This window comes from Oratosquilla oratoria, chromosome 5 (assembly GCF_046742065.1).
Source record: "Oratosquilla oratoria isolate Oo_2021 chromosome 5, ASM4674206v1, whole genome shotgun sequence".
NCBI classification, from domain to species: Eukaryota; Metazoa; Arthropoda; class Malacostraca; order Stomatopoda; family Squillidae; genus Oratosquilla; species Oratosquilla oratoria.
The window spans coordinates 77472570-77489056 of NC_134781.1; the positions used below are offsets into that span (position 1 = coordinate 77472570).

At 40.3% G+C, this 16487-nt stretch overlaps 2 protein-coding genes across 5 annotated transcripts in view; both read right to left on the reverse strand.

Moving 5' to 3' along the window:
- Nucleotides 1-5188: 5188 nt before the first annotated feature.
- LOC143025845 (serine/threonine-protein kinase pim-2-like) lies at nucleotides 5189-6073 on the reverse strand. Its single transcript, XM_076185858.1, has one exon. The coding sequence runs from the start codon at nucleotides 6071-6073 to the stop codon at nucleotides 5189-5191; it is 885 nt and encodes a 294-aa protein (XP_076041973.1).
- A 6630-nt stretch (nucleotides 6074-12703) lies between these two features.
- The window catches only part of LOC143025580 (uncharacterized), a 136995-nt gene continuing 133211 nt past the window's right edge, over nucleotides 12704-16487 (reverse strand). For all 4 annotated transcript variants that reach the window (XM_076185470.1, XM_076185471.1, XM_076185472.1 and 1 more), the window contains one exon: nucleotides 12704-16487. This exon is cut by the window's right edge and continues 296 nt beyond it. In XM_076185470.1, coding sequence (XP_076041585.1) covers nucleotides 15660-16487 — 828 coding nt within the window. In that variant the 3' untranslated portion in view covers nucleotides 12704-15659.

Genomic DNA, 16487 nt, shown 5'->3' on the forward strand with positions numbered 1-16487 from the left:
TTGCCTCCACCTCCTTCTCTCCCATTCCCTGTAAGACACTGGGACCCCTTGTTTCTCCCTCCTTCTCTCCAATTCTTTGTGAGTCATTAGGACTCTTTTCTCCTTTCTTCTCACCAATTCTTTGTGAGTCATTAGGACTCTTTTCTCCTTTCTTCTCACCCATTCTGTGTGAGTCATTTAGACTCCTCCCATCTCCTTTCTTCTCTCCCTTTATGTGCGAGTCACTTAGACTCCATTTCTCTCCTTTCTTCTCTCCCTTTCTGTGTGAGTCACTTAGACTCCATTTCTCTCCTGTCTTCTCTCCCTTTTTGTATGAGTCGCTTAGACTCCATTTCTCTCCTTTCTTCTCTCCCTTTCTGTGTGAGTCGCTTAGACTCCATTTCTCTCCTTTCTTCTCTCCCTTTCTGTGTGAGTCGCTTAGACTCCATTTATCTCCTTTCTTCTCTCCCTTTTTGTTTGAGTCACTTAGACTCCATTTCTCTCCTGTCTTCTCTCCCTTTCTGTGTGAGCCACTTAGACTCCACTTCTCTCCTTTCTTCTCTCCCTTTCTGTGTGAGTCACTTAGACTCCATTTATCTCCTTTCTTCTCTCCCTTTCTGTTTGAGTCACTTAGACTCCATTCCGCTCCTGTCTTCTCTCCCTTTCTGTGTGAGCCACTTAGACTCCACTTCTCTCCTTTCTTCTCTCCCTTTCTGTGTGAGTCATTTAGACTCTTTCCATCTCCCTTCTTCTCTCCCATAAACAGGCGAGTCAGGTCAAACACTTCCGACTCGCTGCCTCGTTCCTCACGGAACAGGAACCTCAAGTCCACCTCTGTCTCGACTTGAGTATTTTCACTAGGGATTCTTCCCTCGGGATTCAGACTGTCCTTACATTTAGGATTTCCACAGCCTTCCCCTCTTGAGACCTTTATTGGCCTCACTTGGTCCTTAGACCTTTCTCTCTCTCTTCTCTCCCATGTAGGTGTGGGACACATCTTCCCACCCACTAAGTCATTTCCTAGAATGACTTCAACTCCTTCCACTGGCAACTGATCTACTAGGCCTATCTTTGCCTGTCCCTCATATAGAGATGATTCCATATCTACCTCTACCAGTGGCACCTTGGCTAGGCCTCCTAGGAAGCCTATAACTACTCTCCCTTTTGCTATAGGTTTTTCAACTAAGCTACTCAGCATTACTGATTGGAGGGCTCCTGAGTCTCTCAGAATGGTCACCCCTTTTCTCTTCTCTCCCTTTATGGTGACTGTTCCTTGAAAAAGGAACGGGTCATAACCTCTCAAGTGAGGTTTCATCTCATCCTTCTCCATGCCGCCTGTGGCAACCTTACTCATGAGGGCCACTACTTTGGTGGTCTCCTCCTCGTCCTCCCCCTCTCGGACTTTACTTTCTATGTGGGTGTCCCATCTATTTAATAATACTATGGGTTTAACCCCCTCTATTTCCCTTCTCCTGTGCCAACAATCCCTCGTCAGGTGGCCTATCCTTCCACAATAGCTACATGATATTATTTGTGATGACTTACTATAGTCACCTTTCTTGACCTCTAGGGATTTTGTAGGTCCACCTGAGGAGGTTGATTGTGGGATCCTCGGCTGTTCCTCTCTCCCCCTTGGAGTAACTGAGAATTTCCCTGCAGTAGGTTTAAGTATTTCATATTTATCTGCTAATACTGCAGCCTCTTCCAACTTCGAGACTTCTTTCTCCTGAAGATACAATGACACCTCTTTAGGGATGGATCTCAGATACTCTTCCATTAACATTAACTCAGCTAGTTTCCTATAATCTCCATTTATGTTACGGGATCTTACCCATTGGTCCCATAACATTCTTTTCTCTCTACTAAATTCAACGTGTGAGATATTAGATTGCTTCCTCAGATTCCTAAATTTTACCCTATAAACTTCAGGCACTAATTCACAGGCTCGTAGGATGGCTGCTTTGATTTCATCGTAATCCTTTGTTTGTGAATCCTCTAAAGCACCATAAACTCTTAGCGGCTTGCCTCTGAGGCTTGTTCGCAACAATGCAGGCCAATACTGCTTCGGCCACTGATAATCTTCCGCTATTCCTTCAAACGTTCTAAAGTAAGTATCCACCTGTGATTCATCAAATTCAGGAAGCAATTTAGCGTTATGCACTACATCAAAGTTGAGCCTCCTATTCACGAATTGAGATTCTGATAGCACTCGTCTACTTTCTTGCAAGTTAACTTGAAGTCTAAGGTTTTCATTATCTATTCTAGCCTTTTCAGTTTCTTCCCTCTTTACTTCGGCTTCTATCTTAGCTCTCTCAGTTTCTTCCCTTTTTACTTCAGCTTCTATCTTAGCTATCTCTAACTTCAACCGTAATTCGCTTAATCGAGATTCAGTGTTTTGAGATTCACCCTTCTCTATTTCCTCTTCCACTTCTTCCTCTTCCTCACATTCTGAAGTGACAGACTCTCTATCTGTCCTTCCTTCATCTCTCATTGCCCCACTTTCATCTCGATTATGCACTATTTCTACAACAATTCTTATTAATTCAGTTTTATTTGCCTCATGTGCGTGCTCAACCCCTAGACTTTGTGCTATGAACCTCAAGTCGTTAGCAGTAAGGCTCTGTATATCCTTCTTACTAGGTTGTTTGTGTACAAACTCCAATACCTCCTCTGTACTTGTCAACTTCATTTTCTCACACTATTGATCCTATTTAATACTAAATATTTTCGTTGGTAATTCTTTCACTTTACCGTTAAAATCCTGGCAAGGTCGCCAATTTATATGTTACGAATCTCGCTCACCTATCTGACTTGCAATAGATTAAGTATGTGAAATGAGTTCCCAAGACCCCATGTCTTTGGGATAACTCAAATAGAAATTGTAAAGTTGTCAGACTCGTAACACATAGTAAGAGTGAATGAGTGACTGAGTTCCCAAGACCCCATGTCTTTGGGAAAACTCCAATAGAAATTACAAGGTCGCCACTTGATTTTATTAAAATCAAGAAAATCAAGAAAAATGAAACGCACAGAATAACGTTTAACACTATTCATTAAAACTCAACCGGATACATGAAGGATTACAATCACTAAACTTCAAGTGTGTAAATAAGTTTACATTCAAATGAGTAAATATATTTCAAAACAGAAGATTCCCGCTCGAAAACTTTTAACGGGGGTGAAAGAAGATTAATTAATTAATTAATACTTTACCAACAAAAAAACACTGTCTAAGTCACTGCCATAAACATTTAACACCACTACATGAAGCACTAGTGGTGCTACTAGCTGAGTTATTGTTTTAAGACTAATACAGGGGGAGTACAGAGGACTTACTTCAGCCGACGAGCCCTTTCGAGGTGACACCTTTACATCTTAACCTCTATTCTGAAACTGACTCTGACACGCCCAAGTCGCCCTGGTTCTTTTTCAAAATACCCTCTGATTGGCCCATAGGAATTGCGCCTATGGTGGTTGAACCTCATTGGACAATTAACTAAAAACGTTCTCCTTCGTTCTAGGCTGAATGTTAGAACAAATACTCCATTGTATGGATGGGCCTCCTTCCCACGCCTCCTCAGTACTCGTCCTGTAATCTGACACTCCACGTAATCGCGGGGTGCCGTTATCCAAGCAATAAAACTATTCCCACCTTACATATATGGGAATATATGTGACAATATATATATATTATATACATATATATGTATATATATACATATATACATATATATACATATATATGTGTGTGTGTGTGTGTGTGTGTGTGTGTGTGTGTGTGTGTACTGTATACTGTGGCTTGCTGCATTGCGTTTGACCTTGGGCAGTTGACGAATGCAGGGATGACCCGTCATCCATAACGAGCAAAGATGAGAGTGGTGGAAAGGGTAGTGGAGGGTAGTGAAATGGGTGGGAGTAGGTACGTACCTCTGTTTCAGCTACCTACCTTATAAGGGGTTAAAAAGCTTTTGGTATATTTACAAATATTTCTTCTCACCCGAGTTTCCGATGAGATAAGAAAACAATTTCTCTCAGAAATAACTCTCAGCTTGAATGTCGAGGACTTGGCCCTGTCTTGAGGAGTCGGAAGGCACTTTGTTCAAACCGTCCACCTTTTGCCAAAATGCCGCGATTAACCCGAGTGCGCACCAGTGGGGAGAAGAAGAAACGTCCATCTCGTCCCTCCACCTCAAAATGTGTGACCACGATCTCATTCATATGACGCCGATGTCAAGATACGCCATGCCAGTGACAGAACAGACCCGATTTCTGTGTCCACTTTTCGTCAAGAGACCCCTTGAGTCCCCACCTTTTATAATCAAAAGCATCATCCTGTCTCCGAGCTTGTGGTTTCCTGTAACCACAATCCCACACAGGACGGGAGAGCGGACACACGATCTCTCTGGAGATTATTCCACGATCTCGTAGGCAGCAGACTAACCTACGGATGCGGTGCTCATTACTCTGTTACGTCCGCAGCCCGATTCCACTCAAGCTTAGTTACTTATTAATTTCTGTCAGTTGCTCATGCCAAGGTGCCGTGGATGTCCAGACGGGGAAGGTGTCCAGTTTCTGCGTAAAATATTTATAGTGGAGAAAAGGATACACACACACACACACACACTCTAGAAGGATTTCTGGTTTCCGGCCCGATTTAGATCGATATCAACGCGGGGGCTCGGCCCTTTGGGCGAACTCGCTTCGCTCGCAGGCGCCTTCGAAGCCCAGACTTACAGGCTCTCAGGCAAACAATCGTCCTCGTTCCTGTGACGTCAGCGCTTTCGGCCAACCAGTTGTCTTCGTTGCCATGACGTCATCACTCTCTCAGCCAATCAGGGGTGGGAGGGGACGTGTTCCCTTGATTCACTTCCATAGGAAACAGGCAGATATTACTGGGCCAACTATATCTGGCGATGCCCTCTTTTCGGCAGAACTGCCGTTCCAACCATTTCGACCATTTTAGTACATGGATGTATTTTTTCCACTTTTTTCGTTTTTATTATTTTTTTTTTTACCTCTTCCTTGTTATTGTTGTTCTTCCTTTGCATTTTCTTTTTCTTATCTTATTTTTTCTTTCATTTTTAAATTTTCTTTGTGAATATTTTTCCTGTATCATGAATCTTTTTACATTCATTTGATGTATTTCTTCTTTTTTATATTAGTTATCTATTTGGCGTCCTCTAGTTTTTTTCTATTTTATTTTATTTTTTCAATTTCCGAACATGCAGCACATGTTAAGTTTGGAGAACGCCTCGTAGCAGAGTCGGGGCCATCTGATGGTGCTGAGCGCCCTCGAGACGACGTGGCAGAGGCCCTGGCCCTCTTCTCTCCTGGGCTTCGGGTTGCTCTTCTTGAAGACTCGGGCCGTCTCGAGGCGGAAGCAGAGGACTTGGTGCTGCTGCTGGCCAGCGACCATCCACGGGTGGGACAAGATGCCGCGGAAGGAGGGTCGGGTCCAGGGGTCCTTTTCGAAGCAGCGCATGATTATGTCTCTGCACAGGCGGGGGACGCCGCTGGGGAAGGGCGGGCTGGCTTTCCGGACAGAAGCCAGGTTGTCGAAGGGGTCTTCCCGGCACACCATGTGGTACAGGAGCGCCCCAAGGCTCCACACTGCTGCCGGCGCGTGCAGGAACCTTCCGCTTGTGACGAACTCCGGAGGCCAGCAGAGAGGAGTTCCGCCCGTGAAGGTTCCCCAGTGTCGTTCCGTCAGCTCCCCGCAGCCGAAATCGATGAGGCGGATATCAAGCTCGCCCGTGCTCTCGTCCCTGAAGAGCAGGACGTTCTCCGGCTTGATATCCTTGTGAGAGACTCCGGCAAGGAGACATCCGTTGACTGTCTCGACGATCTTGCCAAAGAGTCTCCTGGCTTCGCCCATGGAGAAAGGGTCGTTGTCGTCGCTCTTTGTGTAGCTGTTGAGCGACACAGCCCCGGGGGGAAGCTCCATGACCATAAAGAAGGAGCCTTCGATGGTCACGCAGTCGAAGAGTCCAATGACCCCCGGGACATGCTGGACTCTCTCCAGTAGTTCTGCCTCCATGGCACAGTCTGGCCGTGTCGCTGCCCCCAGGAAACGACGCTCGTCAGGGGCATCCATTTGATGGCGACAGGGTTTCCATCGTTAATTCTCCTCGCAGCGAAGACGCTGGCGAATTCTCCTTGGCCGATACGGTGTCCAACGTCGTAATTCTTGAGACTATATATATATCACTGTCCAGTAATGTTGTAATACATTGATAAATACACTAAAATCCCACCGTTGATTGTGTTTAAGATAAGACAGGAAATAACAATTTCCGTATATTTCGATCACTTGCTGTGATCCTCTTCAAGCGGAATACAAAGACAAGAGAAAACACATATCTTATATACAGAGGAGAGAGGTGGAGTGAGGGAACATGGACATGTCATATCAGGTAGCGTCTAAATTGCTGCGCGGGCTTTGTGGCAAGTCGTCCGCTTTTGAAATAGAAGAAAGTAATTTGCAAGTGATCGAAATATACGGAAATCGTTATTTCCTTTCTTTTCTTAAATCCAATCAACAGTGGGTTTTTAGTGTATATATATATATATATATATATATATATATATATATATATATATATATATATATATACACACACACACAAACAAACAAACACACACACACACACACACACACACACACACACACACACACACACACACACACACACACACACACACACATATATATATATATATATGTATATATATATATATATATATATGTGTGTATATACATACACGTCATATGTGTATGTATGTATGTATGTTAGTAGCAAAGGTGGCTTTCCTCACAAATTTCCAGACTTCGAACATTATCTATTTGAGAAGGTAGAAAGTTACAACACGACGTAACGCAAACAAAGAGAGACAGAGACAGACAAAGAGTGTAATTTATTCGGTTGAATAAAATCGGCTGACGGCAGTAAATGCATTTTTGTCATAAATGATCGAGCATCTGGACACTATTTCCTCTCAATTAGTTGTTAATATGTGTGCAAGTGTGTATGTGTATATATTTACTCGTGTGTGTGTGTGTGTGTGTGTGTGTGTGTGTGTGTGTGTGTGTGTGTGTGTGTGTGTGTGTGTGTGCGTGTGTGTGTGTATGTGTGTGCACGCGTGCGTACATATATGCAGAAAATGGACTAACCATCCCCCTCCTGGATATCCATGGCACCTTAATTGATATTCGTAAAATAATCTCAACCGCAGAGCAAAGAAAGATATTTTGAGGAGTAGGACCGCGGACGTAACAGAGTAATACGCTTGACATCCGTAGAGTAGTCTGCTCACTACGAGACCCTTGTACTACTTTCAGAGTGATTATGTATCTACTCTTCATCTTTTGTGGAACAGTAGTGTCAAAAGATCACAAGCTCGGAGTCAGCTTGTTTTTAGCTATTAGTCCAATTTAGCTATCAGGTCCAATTGAACCTGTTGTCTGTCATTTGGGATCAAGAATCAGGTCTGTTCTGTCGCTGAAATGGCGTATCTTTACATCAAAGTCGTCTACATGAATGCATGGTGACTAGTGGTGGAAGAACGAAATCTATGGTGTTGTGCTTACTAGTGAACAATTCACATAGTTGGCTTGCTGGGCCAGATATTAACGTCACCCCCTCTAATGATAATTTTCTCTTGTTAGTTTTCCATCTATCTTTCATAGAAAACGGATAAGAAAACCAAAATTACTCGTAACATACAGAGTAGAACGCATCAAGGTGTTTACAAATCTAAAACGAAAAAAAAAAAATGCAAAAATGTACAAATATACAAAAATTTCTACTTTGTTTGATAATAAGAGTACAAAGAAAAAATTCTGACTGGAATTTTCAGCGCTAAACAAATACATAATTCCACGTAAATAGGAAATTACACTGTAATATCTTTATTCATTCGCTTATTTATTTATTTCAAATATTTCTACTTGTTATAGACTAATCTAGGACTATGAAAGAACGCTAAGTGCCCTGGTTCAGAGGAACGTCACTGAACTTCCCGAATTAAAGGTGGGAAACCCTTTCAAGTGTGAGTGCCAAAGTCGGTCAAATCTTTGATATAAACGTTCTCGCTTGTCGACGGAGTAAATATATAGGCCTGCATTACGAGTGTGGATCTTATCCCTTCAACTCCTCGGGCCCTAGTCCGCTGTCCTGCGCAGGATGCGGTTACCAGTAGTTAATGTGAGCTCTGGGTTTTGCGTCCCGGGCAAAAAGTCGTTTGGGTTTGGCACGCGTGCCAAAGGTTGACCACCCCTGGCCTAAGCTGTTGAGTGATTAAAACTTATGCATTCAATAGCCAATACGGATATGCCAAGTAGGCGGTAGTAAATACTACAAATGTGCACACTACCAAATATGGCTCGTCCCATTTTCTAATCTTGATCAACTCACCTCGTCAGTTACTCCAATTCTTTTAATGAAGATTTAAAACAAACTAAGAAATACTGCAGCAAATAGGAACACAGAAGGAAATAATAGCATCTATCAGGAAAAAACAGTTACACTTTGTAGGACACGTAATTTGAAAACAACAATTACAAAATACGTGCCTAACGTGAAAAAATAGAAGGAAAGAGAGCAAGTGGAAGACCACGCAGGAAATATGTAGACGGGTTAAGGACATCTGTAGGAGAAGAAATAACAAATGCCATCTTGTTAAGCAGAGCCATGTGCAGACAGGGATCGAGCTCAATGGTGGCCAACGTCGATACGGTACCCCGTAAGGTGATGATATGTTCCGTAAATATTTGGCTTTCGTGATGTAAGTATTCTATGGCCGTTTGCGTGCCCGGTGCTTGGAATTGCCGAGGCCAATTAGAAAACTGATACCGGGGCCTGTATTCTACAAAAGATCGTATCATACGATCAACTAGAGGCAGTAATTTCATGAAATCACTGACAGTTTCCTCAGGCCTACAGGGCGAGGCCCAATTTGATCAAATTGCTCAAATAGGCTTGAAATCGGCCCCGAATGTATGCATGCACCACTTTCTCACACAACACGGACATCAACGAAAACAATGATGGCGGAGAGACGAAGAAGACGAATGTCGTATATTATTTTAGAAATTGAATAGCGTTACCTGCGGCAAGATTGTATCAAGAAAAAGAGATATCTCAAAAGCAAATAAAGAAATAAATGAATAAATAAATAGATAAATAAAAAGTGAAAATATGAGCTTCCAAACTTTTAAAAGAAATTCCTAGGTTGGATTAGGTTAGGTTTGGTTAGGTTAGGTTAGGTTCACTAAGGTAATTGATTTCTCACTCAAGGATATCATAAATCAATATTCTATATGTTAATCTATGTGATTCTGGTTTTTCGCCAACCCTGGAAAAGTGTCCCCCCCCAAAAAAAAAGCATTTTGCGTTAAAAATAAATATAATTTTCATATGAATCGTACTATCAAACATTGATTCCTGAGATCCTTAATTAGGAGAAGAAGCAGAGGGAATTTTACCAACAAATTTTCGGTTCTATTCCAGCATCAAACACATTTTTCATTTCTTAACTTTTTGCGTTTGAAATATCTATTTTTGCCGTGGAATGGTTACGTTAGGTGGAGTTAGGATAGGAGCTATTGGACAACAAGTTCCATATTGAACATCTATCTTTTGCATGATTCTGGAATTTTACCAAATTTTCCTACACATTTACTTTTTATAAAGATTAGTTTATCCACTTACTCTTTGTTCAATTTCTGCCGGAGCCGATTCTTTCTCTCTACACTTAAACTATATTGTTTTCCTTAATGTGGAGCTTTCTTGGGAATCGATTATCAAATGCACATTTCCTGTAACGATATTCTACATCGTTTATGCATTTGGTCGTTCGTTGATTTGTAGGAAGTAAACAAACTTATGACGTCAGTATCCCCAGACGGAGATCACAGACTTTCAAGTCATATCGAAAAACTGTCGGTTTGGGAAGGATTATTTTGATTAATTTTAACTTAGCTCTAAAACTTTCGTTTGCTAATTTTGAGTGTGTACTTGACTATTCTAAACAATATTCCTTTGACCTTTAAATGAACCCTGCATTCATTACTTTGTAAAAACGAGTCAAAACAAAAATATGTTTATTTGTTATGCATTTCTGAAATACTGCGTAAGTCCCCAGCCTTTTAATGAATGAAGAAGAAAGGAAAATAATATAAATACAAGTGTATTTCATATTTTATTAATTAAATATAAATACATATATACATTTACATATACTGAATATACATACACACATACATATATGTATACACACAAATATAAATGTGTACAGAGCTTTAATAAATGTATGCAAAATTAATACATGATGGCAATCCCTTCAAGTGAAAACTTTGCTTATATATATATATATATATATATATATATATATATATATATATATATATATAAATATATATATATATATATACTGTATGCACATACATATACACACGTAGATATACATATACATATACAGGTTTAGATAAACGTACATACATTCTGCATACAAATATATATGTGCATATGCATACACATATACATGTGCACATCTGTGTATATATAAATACACGTATATTCATAAGTGAATTGGTATACATGTACAAGTATAATTATAAAAAAGACAATTCGAATCGTAAGATAAAATTGTCTAGTTTTGTCATTAATATTTCAGTAAATTAGTGATAATCTCCTTACACGAAGGTCACAAATATATTATATATGGATCCAGAGTAAAATCTACTTTAAGAAAAAGAAAATATTCTTCAGTATTCCAGCTCTACTCCATGCAAATATGGAGATCATGAATACATCTTTGACCCCTTTCTTACCGAAAGGTGACACAAAAATGAATTAAATCGTCTGGCGACAGCCAGTGTGTGAAACCTCTAACATTCCACGATAAGTAAAGGGTTAACTGTTTGTCTCTCTCGTCATTATGTTAAAATCTTGCATAGTTAAAGCGTACGACTAATTTAAAAGATCTTTCATGATGATACGTAATTTGGACGTTTCATTTCCCCCGGCATGTGCTAAATATTAGAGAATTTCATTTTCTGTTCACTGCAAAACGTCAGTACGCGTATCTTCCTCATTATAGTGTTTTTTTCATAGCCTTTGACTGCACTTTATTATCTACAGAAAGAACGAAACTAATAACACGAACATTGAACATAAATATTGTACTCCGGATATCAGATGATATTTCTGTTCGATAATTATGAACAGTGCGGAGTCTAAAGATACACGTTTCGTTAATTAATCATTATCAGTCTCTCTAACTACCACTACGTTCGTGGTACTGTTCTTCTGAACTTGACATATGTGTTCTAAATGAAGAACACCACGCAGTGTTTGGGACTCTACAGACCTGTCGTCTTCCTCCCTCTAGCATGACACGAGAAGCTTTGTCTTTCCTCTTCTTGTCTTAACAAAGTAGTAGAAAAAAATCTACCACAAAACATCTTTTCTTCTGCCCACTGGTCAAACTCATGAAGGGCAGTTGAGGAAGGACGCCAACGATATCTGACTTCTTATTAGCCAATTTTTTCCCCTAGAATTTTGGAAATATTATCCTTTTATAACTTGTTTTCGTCCACCCTCTACCACACTCATTTACACACACACATGCACACATACACATATATATATACATATACATACATATATATATATATATGTGTATATGTATATATATACATACATATATATATATATACATATATATATATACATATATATATATGTGTATATATGAATGTGTGTGTGTGTGTGTGTGTGTGTGTTAGTAGCAAAGGTGGTTTTTTTTCACAAATTTCAAGACTTCGGACATTATCCCTTTGAGAAGATAGAAAGTTACAACACGATGTAACCGAATTATTTATAAATACTTGAGTTTTCGGCTATGAAATCACGCAACCCCCAAAGTAACATGTCACCGCCCGTAGGAGGTGCGGAGCAGTGCAGGGGAAAGACGCTGAGCATAAGAGTGAGCTAATAAGAAGTCGATGGTGTTTACGTGGGCGCCTGTCCGGGATGCACTCATCCCGACTGTTCCAGGGATATCCCGTTTTCACAGTGTCACGTGTTCTCTCTCATATATTATGCAAATTCTGATTTTATTTCTTTTTGTCTTTCAGTTTCCATAGCTTGCGAAATCTAAAGATCTATTATAACATCTCTCTAGTAAGGTTTCTTTTGTGGATTTTTCTTTGCATAGTGCATTACAATGCCAATTTAAATATATATTTATATATATGCATATACGTAAGGATAAGTATAAATACAATATTTCTAATGTAGGAAGTATGGTGATGTGTACAATCTTCAGAAGAACATATGTATTAGTACACTACATTAATCTCTCTCTAAAGTGATGAGGGTTGATTAATTATAATTACTTTCTTGTTATTAAGCTAGAGGTAAGAGAGTCCTTATAGTACTTATTATGGCTCGAACGTGCTTATTACCTTCATTAGGCCGGAATGAACTGTCGAGTGTATCTCAAACGCTACAACATGGCACCGCATGACAATATCATATTATGACCAACTTCAGACGACACAAGGAGTAGGTCTAAGGCTAGATATGGACTCCAGGTGACTGGCATTCCCCTTCCTTAGTCAAGGATTCGCTGCGGAATGGATTCAACACAGCGTCTAGACAGAAATAATTGTGTTAAGTATGTTATCACTTTGAGGGATCAGTGGTATTGTATTGAAGTATTTTGTTTGTGTGTGTGTGTGTGTGTGTGTGTGTGTGTGTGTGTGTGTGTGTGTGTGTGTGTGTCTGTGTGTGTGTGCATGTGTGTGTGTGCGTGTGTTTGGGTGTGTGTATATTATGCCTAATCACATGTAAGGCTAGGTTGGCATCTTTGTATGAATCATTGGTGCCAAAATTGGACAGAATGTTTAGGATCTGATTATTATGTTTGCATCCAAGCGTTGGAGACGCATTTGGCATATTCTGACACATTTGAGTTTTTTGTCATATATTTTCACATGATCTTGACTGTGACATACGTGTAAAATAAAAACTTTCAAGAGTGATTATGCTAAAGTCCAGTGAGCACCAAACGACTCCATTCAGCCGGATTTTTTGAGAGGCTCTCAAAAAGCCGTGGCTTGTTCATCAGATGAACGAAGTCGTTTAGCACTTACAAGACTCGTATGGTGTGTTATAGTGTACATTTATGCGGTTAAAATTATGAGTAATTATGACAGTTGATCATGAAATAAAAGATAAAATGGAAAGTTTGTTTTTTACTATGCTATGTCGTTTAGCACTTACAAGACTCGTATGGTGTGTTATAGTATACATTTATGCGGCTAAAATAATGAATAATTATGACAGTTGATCATGAAATAAAAGATGAAGTGGAAAGTTTGTTCTTCACTATGCTGTGTCATGGTGAAAATAACCCACAATGTAAATGGACATATAATGTATTCAGTCGTACGTGTAACTATTATGGCTGTTTATTATGAATTAAATGTCAAATGTGAACGTTTATATCATCCAGAATCGTGTCGGTACAAAGACATCTTTCAGTAGGAAATCTATGCATTTCTGAAACATGGCGATGTTTCAGTGAAGATTGTCTTCTCTAAGGCAGAGATGGCTGAAATTCACGTTAGGTTAAGTTAGGCTCAGTTCAGTTTGGTTAATTTGACAAACCTATATCCTGACAACGATTTGTTTTTCTTCATTAAGTCGAGGTCACTTTCCAATAACAGTATTTCTTTCCATTGCCTTTTTTAATGGAAAGGAAACTGACATAACACAGCACATCTTAATCATTAATACCAAGTCTTAAAAACATGTTCATTAGAACTATGTCGACTGTATGTTTATAACAACATACTGAAATTCATTCACTCACATAAAAAGTGAAGGACATTGCTGTGTTCAATCTATTTTTGAAATTTGATGACTTTACAGGAGGCATATAGCTTGTCTGTGACGCTGCCTTATATATCAAGGAATTGTACATTCACTCACACATTATACATACGAGTCGTCCAGTAAGAAGTAGAACTTGAAATGCCCACCATACACTCAGGTCCTGTCATTTCTGAATAGTTATATACATTCATGAATGATAATATACGATTTCAATACACGAAAAGAATTAAGTACAACTACAGTTTACCAAAAAATTGTCAGATCTGAAGTACATGTTAGAGGCTACGCAAAAGAAAAATGAGGTGTTCCACTCTAAGATTACAAATTGCTACCCTATGAAACCTCTCGGCAAGGTGGCTTCCTTCATCAACTTTATTCTGGCTGAAGACAAACGATTGCATTCAGTTGAGGGGGGGGCGGGCCCCGCGCTTAAAGGTGCTTTGAGTCCTTGCGACCCTTTCGAGAAGAAACTTGACCCCGCATCTAAATTACAATCGTCTGTCTACAGCCTAGTAAATATAAATGAATTACTCCCTTCATAAGCGTGCGTCAGGATTTTAATAAATTTTGTAATACTGCTGGCAATTTGTAAAACTATTCTAACAGGTTTCAGAACGAATTCGCTACCGATTACTTATATTGAATCTAATAATAAGAATAATGATAACGAAAGTAGGATTAACTTAACGTAACCCTCAGTTTTTGTTGTATTGTTGTGGAGTCTTTCAAGATGTGAAAATGTGTTGCAGTGTCGTTATATCGATCAAATGGCGTGCAGAGGTAAACCACTCCAATGTAATTCATTAATCTCTTTCCTATCATTTAATCCTTTGGTTGTCGTAGACTGGATCTATATCACCTGGCGATAGACAGAATAAAACTGACGTCACTTTCGACAGTGAGAGAATTCAGGAGTTTTTTTTTTTATGTAAGTATATTGCAACGATTTATCTTTCGCTACCCATGCGCTTTCTAAAACATAGTGCCATTTTCTGTTACTGTAATTCTATTTCTAAGCACAGTATACATACATTACAGATATACTGTACTTTGATGTACATGGGATGTATTGATTCTATCCTATCTCCAGTTCATTATAAATGTTCCCACAAAATGTTTTCGTATTTCTGCACAACATTGCAGTAAAAGCTGTGTGTAACACGTAGGCCTGTTTGTCTGCATAAGCTATATTCCATTTGGGTTTACCCTTGTCTTTGTCTCTTGTATAACTCGCCTATCCTCTTGTGCTATTTACTTACTTTGTGCACCATATTTATGAAAGACTAAGTCATAGTTTTGAATTTATGCATAAGATTATTTTAATGTGGATGTATTGGCGAACTTTAATTTACTTATTCATTTGTTCTTTTTTTTTTATTCATTTGTTTGTTTTGGCAAATTCCTGTGGCCACAGTGAATTTGAGAGGCTGCGGTTAAAACATTAGAGTATTTATAGACTCTTATCCAATTATCGCGACATGAAAGGTGGTAGCAATCGACTGACTGAATAAGAAATGAAATAATAATAATAATAATCAACACTTTTTACGAGACCAACGAAGTGTGTGGACTCCAACTTTCTATTACGGCCGGCAGAGGAGTTTCGTTTTATAAGAAAAATATATCGCAAAGAAAAATATAAGGTTTTTGCAAATTGTATGTACACAGGTCAGGAATTTTCTTCGTCAAATGACGACACTACTGAGGGGTCATCTTTCTCCTTAACAATCAACAAATGCATTGAACTATACCTGATAGCTTCAAGGAAGACTGATATCATACAACAAATATCGACCCTACGATGCCATTGTCCACGAGGAAGCTTATGACTTCGACGAGGGAGAGGAACCCCTCGTCCGTATACAACTTCCGATCGAGGAACCACGTTCCCGAACACACGAACTTATGCACCATGGTAAGGAATGCATGAAGGAAGTTCTCCCCCAAGTCTCGCATGACGTCGAAGTAGGAGAGCTCCTCCACGAGCGAGGAGGCTTCCTGTCGCAGCACCGTCTTGTTGAACGAATTGCAATACTCGTCACAGAGTTCCGTGTACCTTTCCCGCAGTGTGTCAGGGTTCACGAGTGTTAGCCAAACCCACGCGACATCTCGAAGTAGGGGCGACGGCAGGTGGGACTTGATTCGGATGACCACAGCCTCCTCCCCATTCAGGTCCTGGTCGTCCTCAGGCACCCAGATGTCCCCTATGCCAACGGGACCCACGCTGGGAATGCGCTGTGCCTGGACAGAAGACGCAAACTGCAGAAACTGTGTTAAGGTGGGGAGGTCTGTAGTCAGCGCTTCAAGACGACGGAGTGTCTGGGAGCTGGCGTCCAGCCCGCGGAGTCGCTCCATAAGAATGGAGAGGTTGGCATCTACCAGGTTCAGCTTGGTCACTTCGGCGGTCCATTTGTCGTCCAGGCCTACTGCCGAGGACGCTACGTCCGGGCAACTCGCGGCTTCGGTGCTATGGCTGCTGAACAACACCCCGTCGTTTTCGTGTTCCTCGACCGTCTGCCCACTCCGATCAACCTCATCCTCCTGACCTGTCCTCACCTGGGGACTGCTACTCTCGGGCCTCGTGATCGAGGAGGTCTTTGCGAC